The following is a 12156-nucleotide window of genomic DNA, read 5'->3' on the forward strand; positions in this document are numbered from 1 at the left end:
TGGTAAGTAGAACTTGGATTCAAGCATATTTTGTCTGCCTATAAAACCCATGCTTTAGAGAATACAGAATACTCCTCCCCAAAACACCATTTCCACCTTACCAGGTAGATGCATTATCTCATCAAATTCTACCACAACTCTCTGGCAAGAAACATTTGTCTTTTTTGCAGATGGAAACATTGAAGCTCAGAAAGGATAGGTAGCCTATCTAAGGCCACACATCCCCCATCATCCATGGATTATTACATTAGGTAAGGAACATTTCTTGGTACTCACTCCAACAATAATTTTCAAGTTCTATCAGTGTGGGTGCCTTTTGAGGCACCACTGCAGGTTTTCTGTTTGTTTGTTTGTTTGTTTGTTTACCATCTCTCTTCTTTACAAAGTGGACAAGTGGATCTTTTTTTTTTGGTGAGGAAGATTGGCCCTGAGCTAACATCTGTTGCCAATTTTCCTCTTTTTGCCTGAGGAAGATTGTCACTGAGCTAACATCTGTGCCAGACTTCCTCCATTTTGTATATGGGACACCACCACAGCATGGCTTGATGAGCCATGTGTAGGTCCGTGCCTGGGATCCAAACCTGCAAACCCTGGGCTGCTGAAGCAGAGTGCGCAAACTTAACCACTATACCACCGGGTCAGCCCTCCAGTGCTATTTTAAAAACAAACCAAATCATAAACAACATTTACAGGTGTTAAAAAGAATGAGGTGATGCTACACACACTGATTTGGAAAGATGCCTACAAACTAGTAGGTGAAAATTTAAAGAAATGAATTGTAAAACAATATGATGCTACTCCCACTTACACATGTGTGGAAAATTCCTAAAGCACACACAAGAAACCTTAATGGTAATTACTTCCAGGGCAAGGGATTTGACAAGGTGTCAACAGAGTTCAGGTGACTTACCTTCCCCTTTTTACCCTTCATTATTATTTTTAAAATTCATTTCCACCCTTTCTTTGAGGTGGAAAAAAAAATGTAAAAACAGCCTTCAAAGAACCTCCTAGCTTGAGGACATACCCTAGTTTGGGTGTGATAAAAGTAATCTAAATATCACCAACATGCTAACGCTGTATCATGGGACGTGGAGAGTGAGATGTGCGATCTATAACACACAATCGGCAAGCGGGGTGGGGGTGAGGGTGGGAAAGTGGCTTTTAGTGAACCTCTGGATCAGGTACACAGGCCAGAGGTATAAGCCTTGGGTAGCCTCAGCAGACTAACACAGATACATAGAGATTTTTATACTTTTTTTTTTTTGAGGAGGATTAGCACTGAGCTAACTATTGCCAATCCTCCTCTTTATACTCTTATTCTTAGATATTCTTTGCTGAGAGAAGCACACTGTTTTTAGCAGATGCTTTGAAAAGCCTACTTCAGGACACAAACTGAACTCCCAGGACAGGAACTTCTCCAAGAATGTGTCCATCAGGGTAAGGCTGCTTAATGAAGATAATTAACACCAACTTCTGCAAGAGACCTCTAAATCTTAGTGTCTCTACACCACAAAGATTTATTTCTTGCTCATGTTACATGTCTAATATGTTTTGGCAGGGGACTCTATTCCACGGAGACACTCAGGGACGAAGGCTGACTGAGGCTTGACCGTCTTGCTACATTACTCTCTCAACATGTGGCTTTCAAGTTTGCCAAAGCAGGAGAAGGAAGCTAGAGGGTTGAACAAGGCTTTTCACTGACCCAGCCCAGAAGAAACACATGCTACCTCTGTTCCCAGTTATTGCAGAACTAGTCACAGGGCCCCAAGCAAACTGCAAAGGAGGTTGGGAAATATGAGAACCATACGGATATTTAATGAATACCAAATGTTCCTGTCATACTCCTTGTTATAGATTGAACAGTGTTCCCCCCAAAAGATATGTTTAAGTCCCAACCCTTAGTACCTCAGAATATGATCTTATTTGGAAACAGGGTCTTTACAGAGGTAATCAAGTTAAAATTCCTTCCAGTTAAAATCCCTCTTCTGTCTCCTCTTAAAATGAGGTCATTAGAGTGAGCCTTAACCCAACATGACTGATGTCACTATAAAAGCAAGTCATTTGGACACAGATACGGACATGCACAGAAGGAAGATGCCATGAACACATGCAGGGAGCAGATCACCACGTGAAGATGGAAGCAGAGATTACAGGTATGTTGCCACAAGCCAAGAAATGCTTGGGGTCACCAAAAGCTAGAAGAGAGGCATGGAACAGATTCTCCCTCAAAAGGAGCCAATCCTGGTGACATCTTGATTTTGGACTTCTAGCTTCTGGAACTAAGAGAGAATAAATTTCTGTTGTTCTAAACCAACTGGTTTGTGGTACTTTGCTACAGTAGTCTTAGGAAATGAATACATTCATCTATCAAGTTTTTGCATAAAGAAATTTAATACATGGAATTAGGTGCTTATGAATCTGTTAGAATGACTAGAAAAACAGGCTCTAGGCTAGATATCCTGGAATTACAGTCATGCTTTGCTTAACGATGGGGATACATTCTGAGAAATGCATCATTAGGCGATTTCATCATTGTGGGAACATCATAGAGTGTACTTACACAAACCTTGATGGTATAGCCTACTGCACACCTAGGCTATATGGTACTAATCTTATGGGACCACTGTCGGATATATGGTCTGTCCTTGTCCGAAACATCATTATGCAGTGCATGACTCCCAGAACAATGCCACAAAATTGGGTCACCAACAGTTACTCTCATATTTACCACAATCAGGAGCTGGCTCTCGGGATCTCTTCACCCCAGCCCCTCTCTGAGAATCAGGAAAGCATCATCAGAACCATTAACTCCAGAACCACGTCATGCCTCCTATGATTTACAGAAGCAAAATGGATGCCTTATGCAACTCTTCCATCCTCTGACAATTTAGTTCAAAATTTAAGCTTTGGGTGAATGCATCTGTTTTATAGGACTAAAATTATATCTGGGACACTAGTTGCAAAGAATTGGGAAATGTTTTTAGCTTTTCAGCTTCTGAAGCAAAGAAGGGCCCACAGGAAGGAGGTTGAAAGACATTTTGAACACGCCATTCTCTCTTTTATTTTTCCTTTTATCCTTTTAGTTTTATGGTTTCTTTCTTTAACATCCTTCCTCTCTCTCCTCTTAAATGTTCCTATTACCCATTCTGCCCTTGGCCGTTTTTTTTCCTTCTTTATATTCTCTGGACGACTGCATCGATTCTATATTTGTCCAGGTGTCTCCACCTCCTCTATTACCACGCTAGTGTACATTACCATCATCTCTGACTTGAATTACTGCAACACTCCCTATCTGGTTTCCCATTCTCCCTTACCTCATCCCAATCCAGTGGGTTGGGGGTGATCTTTACAAAATTCGTAAGATCATGTGTCTCTTTACCTACTCTGCCGATTTTCTCCATTACCTTCAAGATACACCTCTAGCTCTTCACTGTCATGAGTTCACCTCTGACTGACCAGCTGTTAGCCTTGCCCCTCACCATTCTCTCACAGACCCTCTTGCCCTATACTTAGCCTCACTAAACTATTTAAAGCATCCAGAATGTATCACGTCCTTTCCTTCCTCTTTACCTTTGTACAAGCTGCTCCCTCTGCCTGGTGTGGAAGTTCTCTCTCTTCCTTTTTATCTGGTCAACTCCTATTCATCCTTTAATCCAGGAAGCTCAGGTTAGGTCCCTCTCCAATGTGGTGACTTCTATGATAGTAATTCTGGTTACTTGCCTGTTTTCTTCTTGAGAGGAGGGAATGAGAAGAAAGGAGATTTGAGGAATGCCAATGAATGTGTTTTGTTCACCTTTGCCATCTTGAGTTCTTAACATAATATTTAATGCCCATTCTTCTGTTTTCATTTTAATCTTGTTTGTTTTTGTTTTTGCTACTGGTGTGAATAGTGGCACACATTCAAGACCACGGTCTGGATTTTGGGGTACATCATTTTCTACCTTTGCATTAACTTACAGTACTATTCATGCTGTTTAAAAACTTTCTTTTGTTTTGGTGGTACGTCACATCCTTAGTAGTTATATTATTATTCCTATTTCATAGATCAGGGGTTGGGAGTAAGGTCATGGCTTCCTAAAGAGGATGATTAATTCAGAACTTTTTTCCTTTTGCTGTAGTAGTTCTAAAATAACTTGTTAGTCCCTGACTAGCCCAGATGAAGTATATTTAATATGCAAAACACTTAGTTAATCATTCATTCATCCATCCATCTATCTATCCACTCATCCATTTGGTCAAACATTCAGTAACTGAAAAGGAATTAGAATAAATAAAAGTCATCAGAAAGAAACAAAAAGTCAACTTTTGGATAAACCTTTATACATGTTATAGATGCTGCACTTAGTACTTTAAGGTATACTGCATTATTCACCAATTTTACTAATTCTGTCACTGATGTGTAAGTCTTGCCATCCTTCACGGCTATATGGCATTTCGAGAAAATTGGTTGTTAAAACTTAAATTGTGGGTCTAGCCCTGTGGCCCAGTGATTAAGTTCGGTGCGCTCTGCGTTGGTGGCCTGGGTTTGGTTCCGGGCACGGACCTACACCCGTCCTCAGAAGCCACAGTGGGGCGGTGTCCCACATACAAAATAGAGGAAGACTGCCACAGATGTTAGTTCAGGGTGAATCTTCCTCAGCAAAACAAACAAACAGAAACCCAAAAAACCACTTAAATTGACTCATGCTGCCCGCTACTGGTTAGACCGACTGGCTGCGGAATTAGAAAGGAAGGATGTTCTAAGTCTCTACTAGACCTGGTTGCTAAAGGAAGAAATCCAGGGTAGATGTCCCTTTGTTTATCACAAGGTATTAGTAGAGCTGTTGGATATGCAAAAGTAACTAAGAGCTAAAAAGCTAAACTCCTCTTCACCATAAAGAGTGAGCTAATTGAACTGGTGTGAGGGAGATAAAAAAGAAGCCTGGAAAACAGAGGAAAAAGGAGATCTTAGGAGCTTCTAAGAATGCCAAATAACATTTTAGGAACCTGGAATACAGTGGTAAAGAAAAGAGGCTAATGAGAAAGTTCCAGAGACAGGGCAGGTGAAGTAGTTTAAGAACACGGATGTCTAACATGCAATTTCCGGTTGTTGGCATTACTGTGATGTAAAATCACTCCATTATCTCAAATAGTCAGCAACATATGCCGCATGTTTTGAGGGTGGGAGGATTAAAAGAAAGGCTAAGTTCCATTGGTGTCTGGATGTGGAGCAAAGGGAAGAAAATAGTCTAGGGAGATGAGATGCCTCTACTACTCTTAATTGTGTTGTCACACTGCCCTCTAATGGGTTGTCAGTATCTCACCAGATTCAATTGTTGGCTTCTGAACCACCTGATGGATTCCACCATCTGCTGACAATTTCCTACACCTGCTAACAAAGTATGTGTTAAGCTTGAGGCCTAGGGAGTAGTGCAAATTGATTAAAGCTGTTTACTTTATTGTCTTTGCAAAATACAGGCAGTTTCTAAAATATAACAAGAGGCGACCCGATCAGAGTTGTATATTCTATATTAACGTTAGATCTGCATGCTCCGCTATGCTTTCAAGGCATGTATAATGGCAGCTTGGCTATGATTGATGATCAAAACGTTGGCATAGGGGCCGACCCTGTGGCCGAGTGGTTAAGTTTGCGAGCTCCGCTGCGGCGGCCCAGGGTTCGGATCCTGGGCGCCGACATGGCACTGCTCGTGAGGTCACGTTGAGGTGGCGTCCCACATGCCACAACTAGAAGGACCCACAACTAAGATATACAACTATGTACGGGGGCGGGGGTTGGGGAGATAAAGCAGAAAAAACAAAAAGATTGGCAACAGTTGTTATCTCAGGTGCCAATCTTTAAAAAAAAAAAGTTGGCATAAAATGATATTGGACACTTACGTTATTAAAAAGTAGTCTGAATGATCTTTTGCAAGAATTATTAAAATAATTTCCAGTTATTAATTTAATTCAAAATAAACTTTCTCTCATTAGGGACTTTAAGTTAGAATGAAGCCAGCCATACAGTAATTTGGCAGCTATTCTGATCAGGAGTCGTATGCCAGGCCAGCATCACATGTTTTGGCTGGGTTTGATTGCAAATCCTGGTTGCAATTGGACCAATTCAGAGCTGCTTAAATCCTTGCTATTCCAGACTTTCCAAATAAAAGAAAAGGAAACCCTAAGTCCACTAGAGTGGTACTATGGAACAAGCATCATACTAGGTGGTGGAGACCACTAGCTAAATAAGACACCACTTCTGCCGTCAGGGAGCTCACTATTGGCTAAGGGGGAAGGGCATGTTACTGTCATGTCACAGTTCTTTCTCCCTCCCTTAGGTAAATATAATGCCTGCCTAAGATCCACATGCCTAATAGGTACTTGATAAATATGTGTTGAGTAAATGAGAGAACGAATGAAGAAATGTGGCAGTACGTGTAGAGGTTAAGAGTTTGCCAAATAGTCTGTTAGATCCCAGCTTTGCCACATACTAGCTATGTAAATCTATCACTCTACTTAAAGCCCTGGGGCCTCAGTTTCCAAATCTGTAAACCCTTCCCAAGAGGCAATTGTAAAATGCTCAGCACAGTGCCTTACAGACAGGAAGTACTCAATAAATAATAGTTTAATAATATTGTGTGAAAAGGGCAACAGAGAAAAGAAGAAGAAATAAACTATGGGGATTTGAATTGCTAGATTATGTGCTACATATGTACATTTAGAAGTATAGGGCAATTGTTGGATTTGGGAAGTTTTTTTTTTTTTTTTACAGTGAAAAAGGAGTCTATTTTATTCTCCAAAGCCAATTTATTCCCTGTGGTAGGAAACATGATCTCTGGAGACAAAGAATCACATCCTTATAGTTCCATAACCAGAGGCAGAAAATTCTCTGGTTAATTCAAGTTAAAAAATTCTCAGGGAAGGCCTCTAAAAGCTCCTGCTTGGGTCAGGTCCATCCCCAGACCAGTCACCTTAACCTGCTGTGGTAGGCAGAATAATGGTCCCTCAGACACATCCATGCCCTAAACCCCGGAACCTGAGAACTTTATATGGCAAAAGGGACGTTGGAGACCTGAGTCAAGGTATGGACTTTGTGATGGGGAGAGCGTCCTGGGTTATCCAGGTAGGCCAATCTAATGATGGGTTCTTAAAAGCAGAGAACCCTCCCTGGATGTGGTCAGAAAGTGATGGGATGACACAAGAAGGATTGAAGAGATGTGACATTGCTAGCTTTGAAGATGTTGGAAGGGGGTCAAGAGCTAGGAATGTGGGTGGTCTCAAATGTGGAAAAGGCAAGGAGATGGACTCTTCTGCGGAGGCTCCAGAAAGAAATGCCGCCCTGGTGATACCTTGATTTTAGCCCAGTGAGACCTGAGTTGGACTTCTGACCTACAGTGCTGTAAGATAAAACATTTTTGTTGTTTTAAGCCACTAAGTTTGTAGTAATTTGTTAAGGGAGCAATAGGAAACTCATATACCAGGGAAACAGGGTGGAAACACAGTTTCAGTTCCTCCCCAGATTCACTCAACCTCATCTGCCTGGAGGCAGCTTACAATGAGATCCCTTATGGCCTCCACAGGGCTCATCTCATCCACAAGAGTAACTTGGTTTGAGACAATGAAGTAGATGATGCAGAGGGAAGCAGAGATAAGAGGTAGAGAGAATTCTGATGCTGCCCGAGTCCCTGGTTCCAGGTATTTTTGAGACCAAGGTCATGCTAGCCCTTTGGTTACAAGTAACTGACTCCTCTTTTTGAGCCAGTTAGCTTGACTAAATTTCTGTGACTTTCTTTTTTAAGATTGGCACCTGAGTTAATAACAGTTGCCAATCTTCTTTTTTTTCTGCTTTTTCTCCCCAAATCCCCCCAGTACATAGTTGTATATTTTAGCTGTTGGTCCTTCTAGTTGTGACATGTGGGACACTGCCTCAGCATGGCCTGATGAGCAGTGCCACATCCGCACCCAGGATCCGAACCAGCAAAACCCTGGGCCAAGGAAGTGGAGCGCACGAACTTAACCACTCGGCCACGGGGCTGGGCCCCAATTTCTGTGACTTTTAGCCAAACTGTCCTGCCTAGATTATTAATCACAAACTTACAGTGAGAGTGGGATGGCTGAAGGAGAAGAGTTCTTAAAAAAGCCTTTGGAGGGGCTGGCCCCGTGGCCGAGTGGTTAAGTTCGCGCGCTCCACTGCAGGCGGCCCAGTGTTTCGTTGGTTCGAATCCTGGGCGCGGACATGGCACTGCTCGTCAAGCCATGCTGAGGCAGCGTCCCACATGCCACAACTAGAAGGACCCACAACGAAGAATATATAACTATGTACTGGGGGGCTTTGGGGAGAAAACGGAAAAAAAAAAAATCTTTAAAAAAAAAAAAAAAGCCTTTGGAGACAGCACCAGTTAATGGCTTAATGTGATTTCATAGCAACCCACTGAGAAAGACTTTATCCGACTTTCGATGAGGAAAGACATACTTATTGGCTAAGTGGCTTTCCCATAAGCAAGAGTGTTGTGAACTTAAAATGTGAAAACCCACATTGGTTTGCTTCCAGTGAAATACACTGCACATAGAGTATCCTGCCTGTGTTAAAAAAAAAACGTTATCACATTAGAGCCACGCGTTTTCAAGGCCTCAGCACTTCCTGTATCTGCAGCCTCAGACAATTTTCTTTTCTTCTGTGTCTGATGAACTCGATGCTCTAGCGTCCAGACAGGTACTGGACTATTCTGTTTAAACCTAACTGGTGGTGGTGGTGGGGTGATACGAGGACTTTTAACCATTGGCCATTTAATTATTCTTCCTTCTAAAAAAAGATAGAATTAAAAAGTAGCCACTATCGTTCCTGAAGCATGTTAACACCAGGCTCTGTGTGTTCCATTCTAACAGACATTTTATAATTTAAATGGAAATATATAATGCCATGCAAAATTCATGACATTTCTCTTTCTGGAACACATGTATGCTTGCTTTTTAAATTTTACCATTAGCAAATAGGAAAAGAATATGTCTATTGGCGCCCCAAATAAGGAAAAAATAGTTGTAGTTGCATCATTTTTGCCCCAGGGCACCCTGTCCCTATGAAGCAGTTACTGGTTCTGCCCACGGAGCTATACCATGAGCCCACCCTCTCCATTTGTTGGCCTTCTCTTCAGGGAAGGAACACAGACTGCTCAGAGAAAAAGAAGAGAAAAGCTCCATCAACAGAGGGCTGAGAAGCAAAGTGGGTAACATCTGACTATCATACAATATCATCTTGGGTAGAAAATAAAAGGACTTGGAATAAACGTCTTTGGTCTGCTCTCTGTTTTTGCAGTTCTGAAATTTTGTCTCCGAAATTTTCTGAAAAAGGAATCAAAGAGAAGGGAATGCTCATATAACTTGATGATGCCGAAACACCACTAGCGGACCTTCAGGTCTTAGCTGAGATGACGTTTCATTCATTTGTTTAAAAATATTTATTGAGTACCTACCACGTGTCCTGCTGAACAAATTGAGCATATTCCCCAGGGCTACTGTGTATGGCTGTGCCGGTGAATGGTACCCACTGACACTGTGTAGTGCACAACTTCCACTACTGCAGGTGATCCCTGCCTTCATGGAGATTAAATCCAGCAACTTCTAGGAAGGTCTTGTTTGAACTTTCACTCCCCCTCCCCCATAGAAAAAGTGCTCCCATTATGTGCTCCATAATACACCCAGTCATAGCACTTTACGCCTTTATTTATAATGGGGTCATAATCTGTTAGATTGTAAACTCAGAGGGGACTAAGATTAGGACTATCTTGTTTATCACTTTCTAGGAGCTAGGGATGCATCAATGAATTAAACAGTCAAAAATCCCCGGCCTCTAAGAGCTGATAATCTAGCAAGCGGCAGGAGACAGTAACCAAGTTCAATATATAGCACATTAGACAGAGATAAATACTATCTAGAAAAATAAAGTAGGGAAGGAGTCTTTCTCCTTACCTATTTTAGGTCCTTGCTCAAAGGTCACCTTTTTATTTTTTTACTTTGCGATAGGAAGCCTTTGGATATTTGGGCGAGAGACATATGCTCTGTCTAAAAAGAAAAACAACATTTAGGAATAGAATAGCAGGCCCACTCAGCAAAAAACCTAGTAAGGCAGTTATCAGATCTCCACTTTGCCAGAAATCCGGCCACAGTAAATGAAGATTTATACAAAACAGAGAGAACAAGGGCCCACCCCTTCCCCTCTAAAACTCTTGACACTGTTAAGATTTTTTCTGAACACATTTCAACAAATATTCTGGAGAACCCGAGTGTTCTAACCTGAGCTGGTTTTGAATTTTTGCTACCTAGCACCCCATCCCCTCTAGTATCAGCCTAGGGATCTTTTGCACCTGGCGGGGTGTCTGAGGCGATGAGCTATTCTCTCAGCCTTTCCAACCCGCCCTTCCAGAGAAAGCGTCCTCATAAGAAAATGACATCTCTTATAATCAAGAGACTCCGCTGTACTTAACACATACTCATACCTGGCATTTTTACACATATTATGCCTCGAGGACAGGCATAAATGTGTCTCTTTCCTCCTACTCTCCGGACCTGGCTCCCTAGTGTTCTGACAAGAGCCGGAGAAACACTCCCGCCCCAAGCACCCACCCACCTGCCTCTACGCAGCTCGGGGTTAGCCCTCGCCGCTCAGCCTTCTGGAAGCCGTAGGCCCTGGCGTTGCTCCGCCCCAGAACTACACCTCCCGGCAGGCGTTGTTACTCTCCACTTCCCTCTTGGCGCATAGCCTGCCGGGAGGGGGCAGGTAGCGGGCGGGCGGGGCCCAATGGGTGCCGGCTCCCGAGGAGAGGGCGGAGGAGAAGAGGAGGGAGGCGGGCTGTGGGCCCCGGCCCCATTCATTGCCGCGGCCGGTCGGACAGGGGTCCCGTGTTTTCCGAGTCATGGAGGCGCTAATTCCTGTTATCAACAAGCTGCAGGACGTCTTCAACACGGTGGGCGCCGACATCATCCAGTTGCCTCAGATCGTCGTGGTGGGAACGCAGGTGAGAGACCAGGGCGGCGTCCGCGCAGGCCGGGGCGCGGGCCTGGTCGGGGCTGCGGCAGCGCTCGCTCCGGGGCCGGCCTTTGCGGCCTGTGGGAGGAGGGCGCTGCTGGGGGCTCCGGAGCTCCCCGGGCTCTGCCGCGCCTGCCCGCCCTGGGGTGCGGTGCACCGGGGCTGGGAATGGGGCCCGGCCGGGCGGGGAGGGGCGGAGCCGGCGCGGCGGGCCTGGCGGGTCCCGGGGGCGGGGTGGGGGTGGGGGACGGGCCGCGGGCGGAACTGGAGTCCGCGGGGACCGGGCGCGGCTTCGCTCGCGGGCCGCTGCTTCCAAGGGCACCTGGGGGACGCGGGGCCGCGCCGGGCTCGTGGTGGGCCGGCCGGCCCCTTCTCTGTGGGTTTCCGGGCGGCGGGCGTGTCAGTTCCCTCCCCGCCTTGCTCCGGGGCTGCGGAGTCAGTTTCGGAACCGCGCTGTCGGGGCTGAGAAAGCCGCTACTGTGTAGCACCTGAGAGTTTTCCTGCAGGGTAATCTCTCCAGATTTCGAGAAGGCCGAGGCAGTTAAAGAACAAACACAAAAACAAGAAAAACCTCCTACCGCATGTACGTGGAGTTGTGGGTGTTCGGAAGGAGTATCCAATTTTTCTGCGTAGGCTGTAGTTTTTGTCTTCCGTTTAAATTGGCAATCAAAGTTCTCTGGTGTTTTCATGTTGGGTTTCTTACAGATACAGTTTTTTAGTATGCAGAAATATTGAAAGACTAAATGTGTTATTTCTAGAGTGATGGAGGAATATGTTTCATTTTCTCTGCCTGCTGCTTCTCTTGGTTGAAGAGAAATTGCAGGACTTTTATTAGAGTTCAGGGAAATGCGTTTTAGAGATTACTTAGTATATTGATATTGTGTTGTCATTTGTTAATGATCTTTTCTGTTGTAAAGGGGTTTCCGCGTCGTTTTCCATGAGGCGCATTGCTACATCTTGCTACAAAATTAAAGTGTAGTGTGTAAATATTGTGAGAGGGAACTTAATGTTCAAAATACTATAGAGTATGTCCAGACATTGGGAATCTTGGAGACCATAGACATCTGCACTTTTTTTCCTCTTTGCTTTTTAAGTTAAGGCAATAGAAATTATTTCAGAAGCAAATTTCCTTGTTCTGCTGTAGGATTGGTATAGAT

At 44.0% G+C, this 12156-nt stretch overlaps 1 protein-coding gene and 1 long non-coding RNA gene across 12 annotated transcripts in view; one reads left to right on the forward strand and one right to left on the reverse strand.

Moving 5' to 3' along the window:
• The window catches only part of LOC106846944 (uncharacterized), a 92551-nt gene extending 81962 nt beyond the window's left edge, over nucleotides 1-10589 (reverse strand). Inside the window, exons 1-2 of the long non-coding RNA XR_011497014.1 lie at nucleotides 10470-10589; nucleotides 9943-10035 (exon numbers count right to left, since the gene is read on the reverse strand). This is a non-coding gene — a long non-coding RNA (uncharacterized lncRNA). The remainder of the gene's footprint in view (nucleotides 1-9942; nucleotides 10036-10469) is intronic.
• Nucleotides 10590-10739: 150 nt separating this feature from the next.
• Nucleotides 10740-12156, forward strand: part of DNM1L (dynamin 1 like) — a 46327-nt gene continuing 44910 nt past the window's right edge. For 2 of the 11 annotated variants that reach the window (XM_070494685.1, XM_044775315.2), the window contains exon 1: nucleotides 10754-10988. In XM_070494685.1, coding sequence (XP_070350786.1) covers nucleotides 10887-10988 — 102 coding nt within the window. In that variant the 5' untranslated portion in view covers nucleotides 10754-10886. Of the gene's footprint in view, nucleotides 10989-12156 lie in introns of all 11 variants that reach the window. The other 9 variants (XM_044775310.2, XM_070494684.1, XM_044775314.2 and 6 more) reach the window with 6 other exon arrangements.

This window comes from Equus asinus, chromosome 22 (assembly GCF_041296235.1).
Source record: "Equus asinus isolate D_3611 breed Donkey chromosome 22, EquAss-T2T_v2, whole genome shotgun sequence".
In the NCBI taxonomy this organism is placed as follows: Eukaryota; Metazoa; Chordata; class Mammalia; order Perissodactyla; family Equidae; genus Equus; species Equus asinus.